The sequence below is a fragment of the Nuphar pumila genome, chromosome 5 (assembly GCF_984573655.1).
Source record: "Nuphar pumila chromosome 5, dmNupPumi1.hap1.1, whole genome shotgun sequence".
Taxonomy (NCBI): Eukaryota; Viridiplantae; Streptophyta; class Magnoliopsida; order Nymphaeales; family Nymphaeaceae; genus Nuphar; species Nuphar pumila.
In genome coordinates, this window is record NC_143253.1 from 133,362,037 (window position 1) to 133,386,540 (window position 24,504).

Consider the following 24,504-nt stretch of genomic DNA (forward strand, 5'->3'; position numbering starts at 1 on the left):
CATCGAGATCCTGACTCCGTACAAAAGGAAGTATTTGTCTCTTCCAGGTCAAAAAATTAGAGTGAGTAAGTTTTTCTGTAACAAGATGACTCAAGAAATTTGCAGAGGGACCGGAGGACAAGGTAGATGACGAAGAGTAATCCATATCAATGGGACAACGAATAAACGAACAAGACGAATGAAGAGAAAGAGAAGAAAATTGAAGATCACTTAATCAATCAATAGAACTTTAATAAGGAATGCACCCGTGATATTAATAGACGTAAACCCTTCTTCTTTTTTTAGGGTCGAGAATATAGATTGTGATAACCTGCCTATAGGCGTTGCACAGAAATCATTAAACAGTAATAGAAAAGGGAACTTCTGTAATCAAAGAGGAAATAAACTGTAATCAAAGAGGAAATAAATCAAAGAAATACTGAATAACTGCAGTAGATTTGATTGCAATCAAAAGGAGACTGCAATCAAAGAGGGGAAATTGCAATTAAAGAGGGAAAACTGCAATCGTTGATGTGAAAAATGCAGACATAGGGGAAACTGCAGTTAAAGAGAGAAAACTGCAGTCGTTAATGTTGCAGACGTTACCAGAAATTAGAAAAAAAATGGTATCAAAACAGCTTGCAGAAGTTACCAGAAATCGGAAAAAAAAAAACTTTATCAAAACAATTTGCAGAAGTGCAGAAGTTACCGTGAAGAAGGAAGAATTGAAGAAGGAATGGGCGAGGAAATGTATCAAAACAGTTCCTTCAGAAGTTACCAAGACTCGCTGAACAGCTGACTAGTAGGGTTCCGCAACCGAGCTCTGATACCATATGAGATTCTCTGTGGGTGCAGCCTTCACTGCAAGAACTAAGAAAAGAGAGAGAGAAGAGGGAGGTTCACAATGGCTAGGGGCGGCGCACGTTAACCCAACCTCCTAGCCCTAAACATTATAAATAGGGAAAAATACAAATGCTGGAAAAATTACAGACATGCCATTAATGAAATGGCATTAAGCATGTGTTAAAAGATAAAACATAACGTGCATATGGATCTGGATCCAGATCCATACGCATACCATATTTTAACACGGCTCACCACCCGCAGCGGGTGGCTTTCCGCCCTGGGTACTCTTAGTGCGCTCACAGGCTTCGCTCAGGAGGGTGGCGGCAGCAACTGCCGCGGAGAAGGTCGAGGGCATGCTGGTTAGGACCCGATACATGAGCCCCTCCTTCAACCCCCGAATAAACTTCCCTGCTCGCTCGCGATCATCCGCGAACAGGTTGGGACAATAGGGTTCTAAACTCTAGAATTTGGCGATGTAATCCGTCAAACTCGAATTGCCATGGCAGAGCTCCAAGAACTCCACCTTCTTCTTCTCCCTCGCGTGAGGCGGGAAGTAGTTCTCCAAGAAAGCCTTTCTGAAAGCTTCCCAAGGAATGGGCGAAATTCCCGAAAACTGCACACCCCGGGCCATGTCCCACCAACTGCGGGCATTCCCCTTCAGCCTGAAGGTCCCGAATAGCGTCTTCTTGTCATCGAGCACTGACAAGACCTCGAACACTCGTTCCACCTCCTTCACCCATTTATCGGCTATGTCTGGGTCGGGTTTGCCGTCGAAGGTCGAGGGTCAAGCTTCAGAAATTTCTCATACGTTACTGCGGTATGCAGGATCAGCTCAGAAACGAGCATTGGTTCCCTTTGGGAATGAATCTGGTCTCGCATAGTCGCTGTCAGGGAACCTAGGGAATCCATCACGAATCCCCGTTGATCTGACCATTCGTCAGCAGACCCTTCGTTCGAGTTCCTTGTCATCCTAGGAGTAAACAAGGAATACCAATAATTAGAAATTTTAGGAAGCTCGAAACAAGACCAAAACATAAGTACTATTCACGTTAAACATGAGTAGTTTATGAAAATCCAACAATGCTAGTACATAAGCAGAACGTGTCAAGCCACTTAGCTTAACAATGCAAAATACACCTACTAAGCAAGAGAAAAAGTATACTCACAGCGCGATGCGGATGCTCAATGATCAAGAATCCTTCCTTTCCTTAGCTCTGATACCAAGTTGTAACGCTCCAAAATTTCAAACTTGCAAACCTTTCAGAAAAACAGACAAGAGACTAACAAGAAATCTCTTCATCTCAGAGATGGTTTACGAAATCAGCGGAAGACTATACTTTTGTTAATTTCAGATAGGCAAGCTGACAACTTTAGGCGCGTTAGCTAAAAGAACCAAAACGCACAACCCATGCTACTTTCAAACACTTGGAAAAGCCACTTTCATTTAAGAAGTTCTCCAAATAGTACAAAATTCGGATATCCCAAGGAAAATCCGTTACAAAACCCCAAACAACACGACACGAGCTAAAAGCAGGAAGAAGAACGTCTTAGAGCCATCTTGACATCGTGTCATCGCCTGTGGTGTACCTAATCATCACCTGTACCCATAGAATGGGTTAGTTTCGCGAAAAACTAGTAGGTGCACAAGAAAGACTACAGGAAACTGAATTATATACATTTAATTCAGTAGGTTACGCAGTTTAAAGCAAATATGCAGTCAAACAGGTAAGCAATGCACGAGGTAAAATAGTGCAAGCGCGAAAGTAGTACAAGCGAGTAAGTAGTGCAAGCGAATCAGTAGTGCAAGCGAATCAGTAGTGCAAGCGAGTCAGTAGTGCAAGCGAATCAGTAGTGCAAGCAAATCAGTAGTGCAAGCGAATCAGTAGTGCAAGCAAATCTCACTACTCAACAACCAATGTGAACAGACTTTATGTTTCGATATTACTGGTCTGCGGGTACGCGCAGGCAAAACGTAGAAACAACTGAGACTAGTTCGGGCGTCTGTTATTCTATGTATTTTGAATAACCCGAATAGCTAGTTGAGTCCGCTCCTAAAGGGACGGCTTTAGCCGAGAGAGGATTCCCCAAAGTCTGAAAAACAGTGTCACGGATGCATCCAACTTCTGCAGAAATATTGAGCTAACTAATGTAGTCCCATTCCCCTAATTCCAATGACTGGGGAGGTCGGATCATTGCCCGTGAGGTGGTTGTTAACAACCTGTCCATTGGAGTTTTGTATCGCTATGTCCTCTCTCTTGACAGACAACAATAAGTGAATGGGTGCGTTAGGGGTTGCTTAACTAACCACCCATTCTGTGCTGTGCTCTTTAAACCACTCGAGCATCTTGTCTGTGAAGGCGAATCAGTCACATATTAAGTGATTACAGCATTGTGTCGAGGTCGCACGACCGTCTCATCCGATCATCACAGTACTAGACGTGTCATGCACGACTACAAGTACTCTAGGATGAAAGGGGGTATAGCTCGTTAATAGAAGCCTCAACAAGAGTGTCTCACAAAGATGTAAGTTTATCAACTTTACTTTATCCTTTGAAACAGCAGTACCTTGTGCCAACATTATGCATGCGATTTTCTAGAACCTCATCCGCTATCGGGGTATCTTCATGCCTCGCATGACTCGATACCGGCCTCGATAGACGGGATACAGGTTTCTCAACAGGACCCCTGCTAAGTAGCTCGCTTGAACCCCAACTCGTCTGCAGGACTGCATACTCGAAGAGTCAGGATCCTTGCAAGGTATCCCTCTCCTTAGACGATGATATAACGCTAGCTCCCAACTCAACTCTCATCGCAAGAGAGAAAGTGGTAAATGCTCATTGCATCCTCCACGAGGATGACCTTAAGGCATACGTAAAGAGCAAGAGCCTGCACGTCATCTGCAATAGCAAGGCAATACCAACACATATCCAAAAGCAAGAGCCTAGGCGCAGAGCGCGATGTAAGGTAAAGACGGTAAGCAGAAGTGCAACGCTAAACCTCGATGTGATGCGTGACGGCAAGTAAAAACTGATAGAAGGTAAAGGGCAAGGATTGCGAAACCGCATCCTTGAGTGAAGTGCATACTCGTATAAATATATATATATATATATTCATTTAATGGTCATTTTTAGTTTAATTAAACTTAATTCAATTATCCAAGTCTTCCGTGCAATCTTCCCTTACCTTGGAGAGTTACGAGCTTGCTGGCGTCTACGGACGTACACGATTGACGGCTCGGGTCGCGGAGCACGAGTGGGATCCGTCGTAGCTGCAAATATGCGATATTAACATGCAAACCCAGACAAAAGCAAAAGCAAGGCAAAGACTCGACTTCTCTGATATATAGGGTTGGGGCCAACCGTCCCAATTAACTCGAAAAAGGGATGGGGCAGGGTCAAATGACCCTTGCTGCCAAAAGAGGGATGTAGTCAATGTGAGCAGATGACTCACGTTTACTAGGAATTCCTCGCTGGAGGCCAACAATTGTAATGATCCGTCCCCATCACGATGTAGCTTCCAAAGATTTCTCGGGCCTGTCGGCCAAGGGTATAGGCTTGCGCACAAAGGGTAGGGGGGCGATGGCCCTGCTGGCAAACAAAAAGGCAGGGGCCGATGGCCCCTGCTGGCACAACTAAAAGGGCCAGGGGCCGATGGCCCATGCTGGCAGGCAAAAAGGGGCAGGGAGGAGGAGCTCGGCCCCTCCCTTGCCGTAGCAGGGAACAGGGAGGAGGGGCTCGGCACCTCCCCTACCGTAACGAAAGCAGGGAGGGGGCTCAGTCCCTCCCTTACCGTAACGAAAGAAGGGAGGAGGCTCAGCCCCCTCCCTCGCAAAAAAAAGGGGGTCGCAGGGAAGTGGCTCAGCCCTCCCCTCCCTGCGTAATGGAGAAACGAGGGGGAAGGAATGAGAGAGAGAGAGAGAGACGGAAAGAGGAGAAGAAGAAGAAGAACGTACCTGGGGAGGCTGCCGGAGAGAAGCCCGCCGGAGTACGCGTGTCGCCGATGGTCGCGGTCACCTGCGTCGGCGACAGTGGACGAGCGAGAGAGAGTCGGGAAGAGACGAGAGGGCGAGAGGCGGTGAGGGGGGTTTCGTAACCCCCCTACCGCCTGCCTCGTTGTCTTTAATGACAGCGAGAGGTGGTGGTTCGGGTCGAATCCGGGTCGGGTCCGGATCAGGCCCGAATCAAAACAATTTTTTTCAGCGTTTTACAAATAATGTAATTTAGGTTGCCCGCCAGGGCATTTTGGACATTTTGTACATGTTAGAAAATAGAGTTTTCTTTATTCTTCTTTTATTTTTTTATTTTTTTATCTCATTATGTAAGGGCATTCTTGTAAAATGCGTTATAGTCATTGGGAGCCTCCCAACGTCTATTTGGAGGCTCCCTCTTGGCCACTTCTTGTTTATAAATAAGGGCTTAAGGGCCCTTGTATTTGTAAGCTTCTTTGAAGCTCTTTGATGAATAAATTCATTATTTTTAAGAGTTGTCTCTCTTTTAATATTGTATGCACTCTTGTGCTTTTGTAAGCCTTACTGCTTTTTGGATTGTCCCATAGTGGACTTGTACATGTGCACCTTGTGATTGTGTTCTTCATAAGCCCTTAGTGGTTTTTGTGCTTTGGACGATTTGTGGGTGTGATTTGTGCCTCTTGAGTTAGTTGTGTGAAGACTCCTCATTACAGATCTAACACTACATCAACAGAATCTATCACTGACATCAGTTTCAAATGAAAGAACAAAGAAATAGTATGTGTATTAAAAGGAAAAAACAAACATCTTCATTACAATAACATGCCTCTTTGTGATTGTGACTGACTCTAACATAATGCCATGCAAACTAAATTCTCATTAACAATAATCTTAGGGAACAGAAAAACAAGAACAACAAACACATACCTGTAGGAAAGGAACAACCATGTCATACAACTGATGGAGAAACTCTGACACCTTTACAGACCTATCCCAACCATCATAAATAGTCAAACCCACCATACTAATAAAACAAAAACCAAAACTGAATCAAAAGTAGGAAGATGAGCAATGTTTCAAGTGCTTTCATGACAGCGGAAAATACAAAAACCAAAGTGTCAGTTGAAGAAGAGATGAAGACATATTTCCTTTAAGCATCCTTCAGCCACATTGGCACGTGACCAGGTGGGTCACAAGCGCTGTGCCAACAGCCAACTCATGGAAAACTCAACAGCAGCAGAAAGAGGGCAGAGGGGTTGGGAAGAAGCAGTGTATGAGAGGAGGAGCGAACAAGTGGTGCAGAGATTATGCTTAACATATAAGAATATTCAAAAAGTCACGCAAGTGAATCAACTGAGTGCAACTCTCTCGCTTTATGTTTAACACATAAGCATATTCAAAATAATAAAAGTTATGCAAGTGAACCGACAGAGTGGTCCCTCACTCATCACACGGCCAATTCAGTTGTGGCTCAGTACTTTCTCAGCCAGGGCATTTTGATCTAATCTCAGCCAAGTCACCCGAGTTATCCATGAGACTCAACCTATTCTAGGCTATTATTACCGAGTCATGTGCTTTGTTGACTCGGTAATAGCTGATCCCAGATAACTCAACTGAATCACATGACAACTCACCAAGTTTGCCATCCATGGAGACACATATTGAATTGTCAACTATCACTCCAAACTTATGAGAAACGAAATACCAAAATAATTTTTGTGAAAGGATGATTATAAACAAAGAGATTTTGGATCTTTCTTTAGAATCAACATTTTTTTCTGGCTTTGACAACTATATAATAAATAAGTTCTCCATAATGGGGAAGCGATATAAAATAATTATTTGTTATTATTGGACATCAGGAAAATACATTTACAGAGACATGTAAAGCCTTCCAAATTTGCAAAAATGGCTGAAGATCCACATAGAAATCAAAATGCTGGACCATATTGAAAGTGTGGTTAATAAAGATTTATAAAAGCTAAATCGAAAGAAAAGAGAAAGAAAAGCAGCATTCTAGGCTACCTTCTTAAAAGACAAAAGCAAACATAGATCTCCTCAATGTCTGTTTCTATTTTTAGCGCAATATACTGCTTAAGAAGCTCACAAAAACTGGGAAGAGCCTCAATCCACTGACTGCAGCATGGATCCAGATTTGATACAGATGAAACAAAGCCACGCAAAGCCGTTGACAAAAGACAATCTGAACTAGGCCTGCCATATTGTTCAGCAAGAATATTCAATATCAAGCAACTGCTGTGTTTGAAGTTCTCAACCCACTTTGGTGGTATCCCCATCCAAAGATTTTGACCAAAACCATCTTTAACTCCAAGACAACATCCAGTTGTCGTAGTTTGAAGGATGGCTGTACGCTGTTGTCCTTCAGGGGTTACAGCAGAATCACCAGAATTTCCTTCAATCCTGTGTCGAGGGAGGAAGTCAAGAATATCACGCTGTAATTCTGGAGGTAGCTCCTGTAAGACCGAGATGTCCACTTGAGTTAAGGAGTCTGGCATCACACCAACCAGGTTTTTCCTTTCAGCAGCAATATTCAAATAAGACGATGTTGAACATGACAAGGATGCAGTACTGTTCTTCGAGGTCCACTCTAGTGCCTAACCCAGAAGGAAATACACTTAATAGTTTATCAAACTAAGCATGAGCAAGTAAAAGTGAACCAGAAACAAACCTAATATGCTTTTTTCTAGTTTGCAAGTAACGAAAAAGAATCAGTTTATTAATTTCAAAGAATTATGACATATTTCTCTTTTTCCACTAAGCTATTTCTAGTGTAACATGATATTATTATGAAGAAAAATATCTAGAACAAGTGAAATCTTTTCTCCTAGTTCTTTTTGTTTTCCAAGTTCTAAATTTTCTACTTATTATTCTGGATGGCTCACCAAAGTATTCATGACCATGCTCTCTCTCTCTCTCTCTCTCTCTCTCTCTCTCTCTCTCTCTCTCTCTCTCTCTCTCTCTCTATATATATATATATATATATATATATATATATATATATATATAGACACACACACACATGGTTTCTAAAGATGTGCCTAACTGCCTATTAGCAATTCCATGTTCTCAGGCACAACCATCCTCTAATGGAGGTCATGTGTGTTAAAATATGTAATCTCATATTTGCAATCTCATATGTAATTTTTTTGTCTTTTTGTCTAGTTATGTATTCTAGTTAGATTAGGATAAATGTAGTTAGGTTAGATTTATTTTTTTGACCTTTTTGGACCTCACTACTTTTTGAAAGTAGGTGTACTAAGAGAGTCGTTGGACTCCCAAGGGCTTTATTTAGAGCCGTTGGGAATCCAACGACTCCCTTCTTGGCCTCCCATTTGTAATCTATAAATATGGGGATTGTTCCCCTTTGTAAGATACTTTTTGTGTGGATGTTCTCCCACTTGAATGAAATATATTTTCTTTCCTCTTTGCTTTGCATAATCTTTTTGAGTATTTTGTATGAACCCTAGTGGTTCTTGTGAGTGTGTACTATTTATGAACCTTCGTGGTTCTTGTGAGAGATCTTTTGTAAGTATCATTTGAAGATCGGATTGTGGATTTCATCTTCTTACATGGTATCAAAGCCGTTGTGATCAAGCTATTTTTTTTTATGCATTGGGAAGCATGCCACTCAAGTTTGAAAAAAATGAAACATTTTTCTTCAAGTATATGTGAAGTTGTGTTCGTGCAAAGCTTGGAGGTGTGATCATACCTACCATTCGTGGTGTACATTCTCTATACTCTCTCTTCTCTACTTCTTTTTTCCATTGTTTTTTTTTTTGCTTTCTTTTCCTTGTTAACCTTGTAAAATGGATGACAATGATAATACCACCATTAAACCCAATGATTCAAATTATGTTACTTGGGCTTCAATTATGAAGCACCTAACATGGGGAAAAGGGTTGTGGAGATTAGTGGATGGAACCGAAACTAATCATTACAAAGATCGAAGATGAGAAAGAAGTACCTCTTACAGAGGTAGAAATGATTAAAGTCATTACCACTTACGAGAAAGAGTGGAAGGAATGGAGAATGGGACACACCAAGATCATGTCTTAGCTCATAAGTAGTGTGGAAATCAAGAAGTATTCAAGTCTTGCAAAATTTGAACATGCTAATGACGCTTAAGATTATCTTAAGAGAATGTATTCTCTTAAAGACATTGCACATGTGTGCAATCTACAAAACCAAGTTCGGAATATGATTCAAGGGGACAAAAGCATTAGACAATACTATAATAGCTTGTCCGAATTGTGAGAAGAGTTGGCTCTTCTCGAACCAAAGTGGCATTGACTACAAGACATAGAACTCTGTCAAAATCAAATAAATGCGGAGCACTTTTTTTAATTTATTAATGGACTAAGATCGAAATTTGAAGCTACTAAGTCAATTCTCCTTCATCGAGGGAAGGTTCCCTCAATAGAAGAAACTATAGAAGAATTGAGCATGGAGAAAAATATGCTCAAAAGTAGAATCATCAAGAGTGATGATGACTCGGTTCTAGCTGTATCTAGACTGAGAAATCATGTTCACACATACAAGCCTCCAAATTATGGGAGGATAAATGATGAGAAACATAGAAATGATTTTGAGAAAAGAAAAGTAATTTGTTACTATTGTCGTGAACCGGGACACATGAAAACTTATTGTTTAAAACTAAAGAAACCATATGAAAAAAAGGTTGTCTTTGTCGGACCTCCTCAAGAATCAAGTGAATCATCCATTGGAAGTATGTCCTTATCACAATTGGTGGAAGCACTTCAACCATTGCTCAAAGAATCATCTTCATCCGCTGAAGCCGTCGTCTCTTATGTAGGCATCTCAGATCCTGGTAAAACTCTTTGGCTCCTTAATTCCGGTGCTTCTTTTCATATGACTCCTAACATTGATGTGTTATCCGAATATCATAACTCAGAAGGGTCAAATGTGTTTACTGCTGATGGAACATCCCTTGAAATTAAAGGAATAGGAGATTTAAAAAAAAAATCAAAACTAAAAGGGTTTTGCATTCCACAAGTTAGACATATTCCTAAACTTAATCTAAACTTTTTATCAGTTTCACAATTATCTAACCATGGATGTAATGTTTCCTTCTCATATCGTGGATGTCGAGTGCAGGATCACCAGTCAGGGAAGCTGATTGGGGAAGTCCATAGAGAATGAAGCCTATACTACATACCTAAGAAGACATTTGTTGTAATGTTCAAAAGGTTGACTTAGATATATGGCACAATAGACTTTGACATCCTAGTGTATCCAAGCTCCAGTTTTTTTTTAAAGATGGAAAATTTTTGTAATTTTGAAACCTTTAAATATGAAAAATGTATTTTTGAAAAAATAAAAAGACTACCTTTTCAAGAAAGAACTTGTCTCTTCACGACCACTTGAGCCAATACATTCGGATGTTTGGGGACTCGCACTTGTTGTCTCAAAAGGTGATTTTATTTATTATGTAATTTTTGTAGATGATTTCACAAGATATACTTGGATCTATTTTCTTAAACATAAATTTGAAGTTTTTTTATATTTTCAAATATTTCATATAGTTAAAAATCAATTCAAAAATGTCATTTCAATTTTTCACACTGATTCAGGGAGAGAATTTTTGTCAAAAGAATTTAAGGATTACTTAAACTTACATGGTATTGTACATCAAAAATCATGTCCTTATACTACTCAACAAAACGATTTAGCAGAAAGAAATCATAGACATATTATAGAAACTACAAGAACCTTACTTATTACACATCAAGTACCAAAGGTTTTTTGGGCTGAAGTCACTCTAACTACAGTTTACCTTATCAACAGGATGCCACCTTCTTCATTAAATAATGTATTTCCTGTTGAAAAAATTTTTAAACAAATCCCAGATTACTCTAGGTTAAGAGTTTTTTGGTGCAAATGTTGTGTTTTCAAACAAAAATGACAAATTCTCCCCTCGTGTTATTCCGTGTCATTTTAGGATATGCAAGTCATCAAAAAGGCTATAAATGTTTTGATCCCAAAACAAGAAAATTATACGTTTCAAGGAATGTATCCTTCTTGGAAAAAGAAAGTTTTTTTGAAAGTGTGAATTCTAAGGTAATAGATGAATATTCTTTTTTGTTGGACCTAGTTATAAAAATTAATAAAGATGATTCAGATCAGAGTCCAGAAGAGCAACTTGATATGACGAATGCAGAATCATTTAGTGATCATCCAGATTGTATTCAGTACTCTAAGCAAGGTAATGTAGAAAAACCATGTGCTCTCGAAAAATATACTAAAGAACAGGAACAAGTATCTACTAGGAAGTCGTCTAGAGTGTCCAAAGTTCCCCAAAAATTTGTGTCATGAGTCTTTTTCACCACAATATCAAAACTATATTGCTTTAATACACTCCTATGTAGAACCCTCTAACTATGATGAAGCAAAAGAACAATATAAATGGGTCAAAGCAATGTCACTAGAATTAAGAGCTTTAGAAAAGGCAAATACCTGGACTATTCAAGATCTTCCATCAGATAAAAAGCTTATAGGTTGTAGGTGGGTGTACAAAGTAAAAACTAAGAGTGATGGCACTCTTGAAAGGTTTAAAATCCGATTAGTTGCCAAAGGCTATTCCCAAGAATACGGAATAGACTATGAAGAAAATTTTGCTTCAGTTGCTAGAATGACCACAGTTAGGACTCTGATAGCTCTAGCGTCTTCAAAGAAATAGCATATATATCAAATGGATGTTAAAAATGCATTTCTTAATGGAAACCTAGTTGAAGAAGTATATATAAAACCACTACATGGCATCAATATTTCAAAAGGAAAGGCTCTTCGATTAAATAAGGCTTTATATGGGCTTAAGCAAGCCTCAAAAGCTTTGTATGATAAATTTAGTCAAGTTATGATTAATTTTGGTTTTCAATCTTGTCTTACTGACACAGCTTTGTTTGTTAAGAATTCCAATGCAGGTATTATCATTTTTCTTCTCTATATAGACGACATGATCATCACTGGAAGTTATAAGCAAGGAGTTGATAACATTAAAAAAATTCTCAAAACACATTTTGAAATAAGTGATTTGGGTTTCTTAAAAAAAAATCTTGGTATAGAAGTTACTTATTCTTCTAGAGGCTATTTGCTAACTCAGTCTAAATTTGCTCTGGACATTGTTGACAAGTATGGTATTTCAGATGAAAAACAGGTTAACACTCTTGAAGTGATGAACATCAAAATGAAGATTGATGATGGAGAGCCACTTAAAAATCCTACACCTTACAGACAACTTGTCGGGGTATTGTCTTACCTCTTTATTACAAGACCTGACATTGCGCATGCCTTCCACACAGTGATTCATTGATTTCATGGAGGTGCAAGAAGCAACAAAAAGTTTCTCTCTCGTCAACTCAAGCCGAATACAGGGCAATGACTACAACCACTATGGAAGTAGTCTGGTTGCGGCGTTTGCTTCATGGCATGGGTATTGAAAGCACAGGAGCATCAAAACTATGCTACGACAACAAAAGTTCCACTTATATTGCCAGCAACCGGACATTCTACGAACGCACCAAGCATATTGAGATGAATTGTCACTACGTGCGAGAGGAATTTCTACATGGCACCATTAATCTTCCCTATGTTTTCTCATAATATCAATTGGCAGATTTCTTTAGCAAACCTCTCGTTGCTCCTCGATTTCACTTTCTCTTAAAACAAACTTTCGGTTATTCAACTGTAAGTTTGAGGAGGAGTGTTAAAATATCTAATCTCATTTGTCTTTTAATCTAGTTATGTATTCTAGTTAGATTTACTTTTTGACCTTTTTGGACCTCACTACTTTTCGAAAGTAGGTGTACTAAGAGAGTCGTTTGACTCCCAACAACTTTATTTAGAGCCGTTGGGAGCCCAATGACTCCCTTCTTGGCCTCCCATTTGTAAATCTATAAATAGGGGGATTGTTCCCCTTTGTAAGATACTTTTTATGTGTGTGTTCTCCCACTTGAATGAAATATATTTTCTTTCCTCTTTGCTTTGCATACTCTTTTTGAGTATTTTGTATGAACCCTAGTGGTTCTTGTGAGTGTACTATTTATGAACCTTCGTGGTTCTTGTGAGAGATCTTTTGTGAGTATCATTTGAAGATCCGATTGTGAATTTCGACTTCTTACAATGTGTGAATAAGAAAAAACATATCCTCAGAGATGCAACATTTATGAAAAAAGATAATTGACACAAGGAGAAAAAACATGGGTCCAACAACAACAAGAAGAAGAATATAGGTAGATAATCTCTTGGTGAAAGGAGGATCATTTGGAGACGGCATAATTGAATAAAGAGGGTACACTTAACTGCTCAATAACTTGGAAGCTCATGCAAATTGCCAAATCAAAAAGTGATACTGGATAGTAACCTTTAAATGAAAGCCCAACTAGGATTAGTAGTGAATAGACCTGACTTCATAAGTGCATCCAAAAACAGGTTTCAGGACAGTTGAATCTGTTAAAACTAAATTACCCTACTTAGCTATTATTTGAAGAAAATCCATTAAGAATTCAATTTATATTCTCCTAATATCTTGGTAATTGTTGACTTTGCACTCGTTATTAGACCTGAATATTTCAGATTTTAAGAGGCTTTTTTTTTTGCAAGCATCATTACATGTCTTAAGCAACAAAACACGTTCAAGTGGCCACCAGAGGGAGAAAATGGCTAGAAATTGCAATCTTTTTTATTTTTTCTCTAACACATCTCACAACAGCATGGAATTTTCATTCTGCATACTTTCCCTTTCCCATATCCTTTGCTGCTTTCCTATACAATAGTTTTTTTAACTCAGAGCCACAGCTTTCCTATACAACAGTATCTTTAACTCAGAGCGACAAAAACTAAAATTTTAAAAACAATAATAATAATAACATGCTGGTACTATTGTTCGGAAATTGCCAAAATCCATTTCATGTTCATACCTTGAGAGCGAGAAGTGTCTGTTATGAGTGCCCAGTATATTGTATGTTGTATTATTTCTTTTTTGCTTCCTTTCTATTTTTTATTTATTTTCGGGTACTTCTGTCATTTGACCACATTTTTATGAAATGTGTATCTAGGCCCTCTAAGCTCTATTGCTAATAAATGAAAACAGTTGTAGACTTCACCCTATTTCAGTTTAAGCTACTTTCAGGACAAAGTGTGCTTTACTTGTAATCCAGGGAAATTTTCCCTCATAAATACTGTAATCAAATCAAAATCCAGACATGTTTATCATGTCATGCATTTCATGATTTTCTTGTCATTGATCTTCATTAAGTTCACATCTCAACCATCAGTCTGTTGGATGAACATTCCAGATCCAAGTTGCTTTCATAGCCATGGAAGAAAAAAAATAACCATATTTTCAAGAAAATGTCAACTTGGTGCATTATCCAGATACATACAGTGGCAAATACTAGTTGGCTACTTTGCTTCAACATGGAAAGGAGCAATGTATGACTTTGGAATTGCAGGTAAAAATCTGTTAAGATCTGGAGTAACAATCTATTTAAAAAAAAGAAACATTTTTTTTTTGTAAATTATCAAAAAATGGATAAATTGTTACAAATCGAGCACTATAAATAATTACAAAAAATGGATAACATCACCTCAAGAGGAGAAGAAACAGACTGCTTTCCATTGAAATGGTCTTCAGCTTTTGCATCAACTCCTCGATCCTTACAAGCTGCTTTGTCTGAAGTTTTACCTTCTGCCTCACAATGGCTATCATCCAAGTCAGACACTTCATCTTCCTCCAAAGGTTTGGCTAGTTCTACAGCATTTCCTTCAATATCCAGGCCTTTCTTCTTTTTAATTATAAAATCCAGCTTCCCACTGTACATGTGATTGATTTCCGAAAATATTTCTTGAGGAAGACTCTCTAGAACAGAGTGATCAAGTTGACATACTGGAGGTAAACTCAAGTCAGTTGTGCTTGTCATAACATCAGCATCATCCTTTTGATACGAAGGACCGGCTGCATCTACACCCAGAGGTCTGTTTCCAGCAGCATCGTTCTTTTCTTCATCATTCAAAACTGATTTACCATATAAAAGCAACCAAGGATGAAGACAAAGTTTTTTCGTGGAAAATAATGAATGGTGACTATCTCTAGTGAAGAAATACAGAATTTTATTTTTCTCAGAAAATTTTTGGCTAAGAAAAATGATTTGCTGAATCAAGAAACTTCATTTCAAAACTTTTCAGACAATGTCAAGGAAATCACATAAACATAATCATCATCATGATAAGCACAAAATAGTATGATATTTTGGAAAGATGAGAATGTTTTGGAGGCTTTTTTTAGAAGATCTCAAATAGAACACTGTACCACTATAAAAACAGGAGATATTTGTGACCCACTGGATATTCTTATTAGCCCAAACGGCTTTCAAGTTTTTGGAGTACAGAAAATTGAGGATTGTATACCTGTTAAGGCTTTCCCAAATGCTGGATTAGACAATTCATTTGGTTGTTTTGCAAACTCAGCAGGAGAGATTAGCCATGATTCCAGTGTATTTCTTTCATGTCCTTAAAAAAATATATAAAACAAATTAAAAATGTGATTGATTAACAGCCCTTGAGAAAATCCCAACTCAGCATGCAAAATGATACTAGAACAATACACAAACTATGAAATCTGACAACCACATGTTTACATAAATAGATGAAAAGAAGAAAATGCAAATTTCACAGAAATAGGTGATTAAAATAACAAGAAAAGAGGAAAATCCTGAATGGAGGGCACAAGTCTTCTATTCAAGGGTTCATCATAAGTTCTGAAGCTCAGAAAAGCCGGATCACACAGAATCAGATTATCAATCCCCACTCTGAAGAATTCCCAGATAATATTTTGAAATATTCATCAGTGAATAATGACACCGACCAGAATTGAGGTATAAAGGTCCCCATAAATAGTAGTTAGACTAACAAAACCTACCAGGATTTGTGTTATGCACCTAAACAACCGGCCAAGCATAAACAGAACTACCTGGTCGAGAAAATTCTGCAGTTTCTAGCCTCGAGACCTGCAAGCCAACACCCCTCACCTCCTTCACATCTGCATCCACAATAAATAAATAGTGAAATAACATGAATTTCAAAAGAATGGAAAACTGGCCATTTGACAAATAACTATGACGTGCATTTGTATTTGAAGAAACAAACAAACTGTCAAAGATAAGAAAGCAAAGCACTCTAAAACAGTAAAATCACTTGGAAAAAGAAAAATTAATATGAAATTAAAGTGCTGATTACAGAAACATGAACCCAAAGAGAGTTAAAGAAAAAGAGGTGTGTACAAGAATGTACATTCATCCAAGTTAGATTCACTCGCCAAATTTCACCAAGAAGTTTGATTGTTCACATATAAGGCAGAAACAAGAGGTTGCTAACAAGGTTGAAGTAAATAATTGAGCAAATCATACCAAGCAGCAACGATAGCAAGCACAAGTTCCTTAACTATGTTGCACAAACACTTAACTTATCATGTGTATCTTATGTCGACACGACATGTCACTCAGACACTTCATGGACACAGTCAAACCAGTTTCACAGACAGTCAACATTGTGTGTCTATTTTCTTTTATGATCTTATTAATTGGTTTCATATTTCATTCGAGTTTTTTTTCTTTTAAAATTTATCATCAATTACATTAAGTTTCAATTTCAAAAGGGGGCACAGTTTTATAAAAAAATCCCACCATATCAACCTTTCCATGAGAAAGCTTTCATAGGGGGGAGGTATGTAAGGATTTACACATAAAAAGTAGTAGGTAGTGGCAAAAAATGTGGCCCACTTGTGTCTGCATAGAACTTTTCCACCATGATGATTTGTTGTCTATGTCACACGGATTCGCCCAATAAGGTGCTGCACCCACGTCGACGCGATGCGGGTGCGACACCCGATGTGGTCAAAATCACCCTGGGTGGGGTTCGAGTCAAAGCGGGTGCAGGTGTGGCACCCAGTGGTCAAAATGACCTTGGGTGTGGTCAACTGCACTCAAGGTCATATCTGTCCAAAATGGACTCGATCAACTCTGACTGAGTCCATTTTTGACCCAAAAAAAACTATGAAAAAGGGGTTACCTCGAGCTCCTCCCCCCCCCCCACCCCCACATTAAAAAAATAGGGGAGAACCTCAAGCCCCTCTAGGCGGTATCTAGAGCCCCACCCCCATTAAAAACAATAGGGGGTACCTCGAGCCCCCCCCCCCCTCCCCCTCATTAAAAAAATAGGGGGGTGGAGGTACCTCAAGCCCCCCGGCCCCTATTAAAAAACAATAGAGGGGGTACCTCGAGCCCCCTCCCCCCATTAAAAACAATAAGGGGCACCTCAAGCGCCCCCCCCCCCATTAAAAAAAATAAAGGGGGGTACCTCGAGGCCCCAAGTTTATATATATATATATATATATATATATATATATATATATATATTGTTAAAATTTGTAATCTCATATGTAAATATCCCATAATATGTAATCTTCTTTTTTCAGTTTAGTTACACTAGCATAGGTAAGTTAGATTTTTTATTTTTAGTTTATTTTTCAGTTTTGGACATAGCATAGACCTTTTGCTTTTTTACTAAGTCAAAAAGCAAAAGCTATTATTTTTTCAGTTTTGGACATAGCATAGCCCTTTTGCTTTTTGACTAAGTCAAAAAGCAAAAGCTATAGAGAGTTGTTGGACACTCCAATCCAACGGCTCTATGTAGAGACATTGGAGTGTCCAACAATTCTCCCTTGCCATCTCATTTCATGTATAAATATGGGGTGTTACCCCATTGTATTCTAATACTTTTTGTGTGGGTTTTGTCCCACTTGAATGAAATATATGCTTCACTTTTTCAATTGGAATCTCTCTTTTGAGTATTTTGTGTGTGAACCCTAGTGGTTCTTAAGTGTTTACTTTGTGTATGAACCTTTATGATTCTTGAGAGAGCTTATTCGTGAAGAAGCATTTGAAGTTTGTTTGAGGATTTCATTTTCTTACATGGTATCAGAACGAGGTTCAAGCAATCAAGATAAGTCTTTTCGTGCATTGGAAAACGTGCCACACGAGGTTCTTACAAGTGGTGATCGTGTGGAGGCGTAATAAGCTTGAAGGATATTCATACTCACCATTTGTGGTAGAGTATTCTTCTATTTATCTTTTCTCCTTTTTCTCTTATCTATTTTCCCAAATATTGTAAAATGGATGACAATGATAATGTCACCATTAAGCCCATCAAACTAAATGATTTCAACTATGTCACATGGGCTTGGGACTATCTTAAGAGAATGTATGCTCTTAAGGATATTGCACATGTGTGCAATCTTCAAACCAAAGTATTAGGGAATATTACAATGACTTGTCGGAATTGTGGGAAGAATTAGCTCTTCTTGAACCAAAGTGGCATTGTCCACAAGATATTGAACTCTGCCAAAATCAAATCAATGCAGAGCACTTTTTTCATTTCATTAGTGGATTAAGATCGGAATTTGAATCCACTAAGTCTATTCTCGTTCATCGTGGAAAGGTGCCTTCAATAGAAGACACAATAGACGAGTTAAGTATAGAAGAAAATAGACTCAAAAGTAGGATCTCCAAGAATGATGACGACTCAGTTCTAGCCGTCTCGAAACCCGAAAACTATGTGAGGACTTACAAACCTCCTAACTATGGAAGAGAAAATGATGAAAAACAAGGAAATGATTTTGAAAGAAGAAAAATCATTTGCTACTATTGTCGTGAACCGAGACATGTAAAAACCCATTGCCCAAAATTAAGAAAGCCCTATAAGAAAAAGGTCGTCGTCGTCGGACTACCACAAGAATCAAGTGAATCTTCCATTAGAAGCATGTCTCTGGCACAATTGGTGGAAGCTCTTGGACCTCTACTCAAGGGAGCATCTTCATCTATGGGAGTTGCAGTCTCTTCAGTCAGCACTTCCAATTCAGGTAAAACTCTATGGCTTCTTGACTCAGGTGCTTCTTTTCATACGACTCCAAATATCGAAATGTTATCTGAATGTTATAATTCAAATTGGTCCAATGTTTTTACTGCTGATAGAACATCACTAAAAATTAAAGCAATAGGGAATTTTGAAAAAACTTCTCAAAACTTAAAAGGGTTTCATATTCCTCAAATTAGATATATTTCAAAATTGAACCTCAATCTCTTATTCGTTTCTCAATTATCTGACCATTGATATAACGTTTCCTTCTTTTCTCGTGGTTGTCAAGTGCAGGATTACCAGTCAAGGAAGCTGATTGGGGAAGGCCATATAGAAGGAGGCCTATACTACATGAATTTTTTGAAAATTCCCAAGAATACGTTTTGTTGTAATATTCAGAAAATAGACTTGGATTTATTTATGGCACAAAAGACTTGGTCATCCTAACATATCCAAAATTCAATTTTTCCAAATATGGAAAACTTTTGTAATTTTGAGACATTTAAATGTGAAAAATGTATTCTTAGAAAAATAAAGAGATTACCCTTTCAAGAAAGAAATTTTATCTCTTCTCGACCTCTTGAGTTAGTACATTCGGATGTATGGGGTCATACACCTATCATATTAGGAGGGTTTTCATACTGTCATTTTTTTAGATGATTTTACAAGACATTCCTGGATTTATTTTCTCAAACATAAATCTGAAGTATTTTTACATTTTCAAATATTTCATAAATTGGTTAAGAACCAATTTAAGAATGATATCTCTATATTTCGCATTGATTCAGGGAAAGAGTATTTATCAAAAGAATTTAACGATTATTTAAATCTACATGGAATTTTACATCAAAAGTCGTGCCCATATACTCCAAAGCAAAATGGTTTAGCAGAACGAAAACATAAACACATTATAGAAACAACAAAAACTCTGCTCATTACTCATCAAGTTCCTAAAAATTTTTGGGTCGAAGCTACGCTAACCGCAGTATATCTCATTAATAGAATGCCATCATCTTTATTAAAAAATGTATCACCTGTTGAAAAACTTTTTAAACAAACTCCAGATTATTCGCGATTAAGAATATTTTTGGCTGTAAATGTTTTGTTTTCTCCAACAAAAATGACAAGCTTTCCCCTCGGGTCATTCCTTGTGCATTCCTTGGTTATGCAAGCAATCAGAAATGCTATAAATGCCTTGATCTCAGAACTAGGAAGTTATATGTGTCACGAAATGTATCTTTCTTAGAATACGAAAGTTTCTTTGAAACTAAAAACCCTAGAAAGGTTGATGCTCGTTGTTGGACTTAGTTCCAGAAATTAATGAAGAAGAAGTTGATCAAGAAGATCAAAATAGTATAATCAATGTTGAAACATCTCATCCAGATTGTATTCAATACTTCAGACGAGGAAATCTAGAGCAACCTTGTGCTCTAGAAAAATATATTAAAGCACAGTATCAAATAGAAACCAGAAAATGATCTAGGGTATCAAGAGCAGGGATGGCAGTGGACCGGGGGAAAGCGGGGCCCCGCCTCGCCCCGTTTGGACCGGGGATGAAGTGTATGAAACGTGGATGGAGGTGGGGACGAAGGTTAAAATCCATCCCCGTTGGGGGATGGAGGGGGGGATGGACTTACACTTTTCCCCGCCCTGCCCTGTCCCCGCCACGATCCCCGCCTAGCCCCGCCCCGCCCCATCCCCAGTCCTTCTAAAGGATGGCAATAGACTAGGGGGAAACAGGGCCCCGCCCTGCCTCATCCCCGTTTGAACTGGGGATGGAGGACATGAAACGAGGATGAAGGCGGGGGTGGAGGTTAAAATCCACCCTTGCACGGGGATGGAGGCGAGGATGGAGGTTCTAATCTTGAGACGGGGCGGGGGTGGATACCCTGTCCCCGCCCCGGTCCATTGCCATCCCTAATCAAAAGTGCCCGGAAAATTTGTATCCAATGAATCTTTTTCACCAAAACATCAAGCATATATTGCCCTATTGCACTCCTATATAGAACATTCAAACTATAATACAGCAAAAGAACATTCAGAATGGGTCGAAGCTATGACGGTCTAATTAAATGACTTGAAAAAGGCAAACACGTAGATTATTCAAGATATTCCACATGAGAAAAAGCCTATAGGATGTCGATGGGTATAAGTTAAAACTAAGAGTGATGGCACTCTTGAACGTTTTAAAGCTTGACTAGTCACCAAAGGCTATTCACAAGAATATGGAATAGACTACGAAAAAACCTTTGCACCAGTCGCTAGAATGACCACCGTAAGAACTCTAATAGCCCTTGCCTTCATAAAGAAATGGCATATTTTTCCAATGGATGTCAAGAATGCATTTCTCAATGGAAGTCTAGCCGAAGAGGTTTATATGGAACCATCTCCTGGCATTAAAGTTCCTAAAGAAAAAGTTCTTCGATTACATAAAGCATTATATGGTCTTAAGCAAGCCCCAAAGGCCTGGTATGATAAATTCAATAAGGTTATGCTTGATTTTGGCTTTCAATTTTGTCTTACTGACACAGCTTTGTTTATTAAGAAATCTAATATAGGGATCATCATTCTCTTCTCTATGTGGATGACATGATCATCATAGGAAGTGATAAACAGGGAGTTGATAATATCAAAAAAAAACTCAAAAAACAACTTTGAAATGAAAGATTTAGGTTGTTTTAAAAACATTCTTGGTATTGAAGTCGTTTATTCTCCTAGAGGTTATTTACTAACTTAATCTAAATTTGCTCTTGATATTATTGACAAGTCAGGAATCACAGATGACAAACATGTTGATACTCCTGAAGTTGTGAACATCAAAATAAAAATTGACGATGGAAAACATCTTGAGAACCCAACACCTTACGGACAACTTGTTGGGGCGTTGTCTTACCTCTCCATCACAAGACCTGACATTGCACATGTTGTTCACACAGCAAGTCAATTCCAGCATGCTCTCACTTCTATTTATATGGGAGTTGTGTTACGATTATTAGATATATTAAAACTTTTATTTTTAGATGACTATTTTTATCTGCTTCTTCCACACTAGAATTAACTGCTTATACTGATGCAGATTGGGGAGGAGATCCAAATGATCGACACTCAATTATTGAACAGTGTGTGTTTCTTGGAGAGTCATTGATCTCATAAAGGTGTAAGAAGCAACAGAAGGTCTCTCTTTCGTCCACTGAAGCCGAGTACAGAGTCATGGTTACCACCACCACGGAAGTGGTCTGGTTGAGACGACTACTTCATGATATGGATGTTACAAGTACAAGTGCATCACGGGTATGTTGTGACAACAAAAGTTTCATTTACATTGCCAACAATCAGACATTTCACGAACGAACCAAGCATATCGAAATGGACTGCCACTATGTATGTGAGGAATTCCTACAAGACACCACTGATCTTCTGTATGTCTCCTCAAAATTTCAACTAGCAGGTTTCTTTACCAAACCATTCGCTACTCCTCGATTTCACTTTCTCTTGGACAAACTTTCAGTTGTCCAACCGTAAGTTTAAGGGGGAGTGTTAAAATTTGTAATCTCATAGATAATCTCATATGTAAATATCCCATAATATGTAATCTTTTTTTTTCAGTTTAGTTACAATAGCATAGGTTAGTTAGATTTTTTGCGTTTAGTTTATTTTTCATTTTTGGACATAGCATAGACCTTTTGCTTTTTTATTAAGTCAAAAAGCAAAAGCTATTATTTTTTTCAGTTTTGGACATAGCATAGCCCTTTTGCTTTTTGACTAAGTCAAAAAGCAAAAGCTACAAAGAGTCGTTGGACACTCCAATCCAACGGCTCTATTTAGAGACGTTGGAGTGTCCAACAACTCTCCCTTGCCATCTCATTTCATGTATAAATATGGGGTGTTACCCCATTGTATTCTAATACTTTTTGTGTGGGTTTTGTCTCACTTGAATGAAATATATTCTTCACTTTTTCATTTGGAATCTCTATTTTGAGTATTTTGTGTGTGAACCCTAGTGGTTCTTAAGTGTTTACTTTGTGTATGAACCTTTATGGTTCTAGAGAGAGCTTATTCGTGAAGAAGCATTTGAAGTTTGTTTGAGGATTTCATTTTCTTACATATATACCCTCCCGCACCCACATTTTTTTTAAGTGCTGCATTGCCGCACCACCCACATGCACCTATGTGACATAGTTTGTTGTTTGTTTCATTCATGGTCGGAAAGGAAAAGAAAAGGATCATCAGCTCAATACTTTCCCATGAAAGTTGCATGAAACAAACGAGCCCTAAGACAAGCATCCATCTTATCCACAGAGAAAATGCATATAAGATTGTGAAATCTGCCACCTCCAAATAGCAATTTTCCATATATAAGTAATGAGATCATAGTTCCAGTTAATCCAAGTGCATCTTAACTCTGATCAATGAAAATGTTCCCTCTGGATCTTGATCAGTTTGAGACTTTAGTAGAGAAATCTTCAGCCATTTATTGTAGGGAACATCACTTTCAAAAGCACATTGAATTCTCACAAAACTAGTTACCTATTTGTAAAGCTGGACTTCCAAGTACATTTACAAACTAGTAAAAATATGTATCCAGTTCTGGACAGGAACATGTACATCTGGTACGAAGCCTGATAATTCAATTGTTTGATGTTGTATTGCTACTTCAGGTTCATATTTTGTCCATTGGAATATGGATGTTGGTTTTGTTATGAGCCCACTCTGGCTAAATAAGAAAACCTTGTTTAGAACAATGTTGTAAGTATCGTACTGCATCGTACGATACGGTACAATATGTATTGTAACTATGGCCTAACTCGATACGATACACACTTGTATCCGTATCGTGATACGGGTGTATACAGTATCTGTATCTGTTATATCATACGATACAACCTTGTATCGTACCGTATCATACAATACAGGGTGTATCATCGATACGTGTCTAGCGCACTTTAAAAGGGCCAAAACTCGACATTTTTAATTTTGGGTTTTAAAGACCTCCCTAGGGCCGATTCTCTCATTTGTGTAGAGGCCTTTAGAGGAGAACTCATGCACCCTAAGAGGCATGAGAGCGATTTGGGTGCCGATTCATGCACAAGGGAGAGGGTTTTTGCAGATTTCTCATGTAAGAGTGCATTTTCATCTTTTTTTCCACTCAAGGGAGTGGAATAAGGTAACAAATATGTATTTCTTGCTTCCCGTTGATTTTTTTTTGGAAGATGGCATCAGATGATCCGGCATGGCAACGGGGCACTCAAGTAGTGAGTGGAAACCGATTGCAAATCGGTCCAACTATTGTCATCATATTGTTTTGGGTGGTATCACTTGATTGAAGCATCATTTAGCTAGGACACATCCCAATGTTGCCCCTTACATATAGGGATGCACACGAGCCGAGCTTGGCATGTTCAAGCTCAGCTCGTCCAGGTAATTTGGTGTACAGGCTCGGCTCATGCAGAGTAGAGCCAAGCTCGGCCCGAGCTCAGTAGGCAACGAGAGTTTCGTAGAGTTTGGTGGTGTCGTGTGCGAGTGTGACGGGGAGGAACCTTCTACCAGATACTGCGAAGCTAGTGGAGTAGAGGTAAGAATGCAAAAAGAACATTTCGTTGAGGGCGTTCCTTGAAGAGGGTCTCCTCACTCTGGGCTACGACGCCTTAGTTTGTAGATCGAAATACGCACAACGCTTCCCCGTTGGCACGCTCCGCCACCGCCGAGCGAGAAAGGGGAAGAGATAGAGCAAGAAAGGGAGAAGAGAGAAAGCAAGAAAGGGG

The 24,504-nt window shown here is 38.6% G+C and overlaps 1 protein-coding gene across 6 annotated transcripts in view; it reads right to left on the reverse strand.

Annotated features, from left to right (window-relative positions):
- The window catches only part of REV1 (DNA-directed DNA polymerase), a 97,299-nt gene that overhangs the window by 43,952 nt on the left and 28,843 nt on the right, over window positions 1–24,504 (reverse strand). For all 6 annotated transcript variants that reach the window (XM_090006827.1, XM_090006826.1, XM_090006822.1 and 3 more), the window contains 5 exons: window positions 15,801–15,869; window positions 15,239–15,340; window positions 14,419–14,846; window positions 6,818–7,407; window positions 5,720–5,780 (listed from right to left, as the gene is read on the reverse strand). In XM_090006827.1, the coding sequence (XP_089862953.1) occupies window positions 5,720–5,780; window positions 6,818–7,407; window positions 14,419–14,846; window positions 15,239–15,340; window positions 15,801–15,869 (1,250 nt within the window). The remainder of the gene's footprint in view (window positions 1–5,719; window positions 5,781–6,817; window positions 7,408–14,418; window positions 14,847–15,238; window positions 15,341–15,800; window positions 15,870–24,504) is intronic.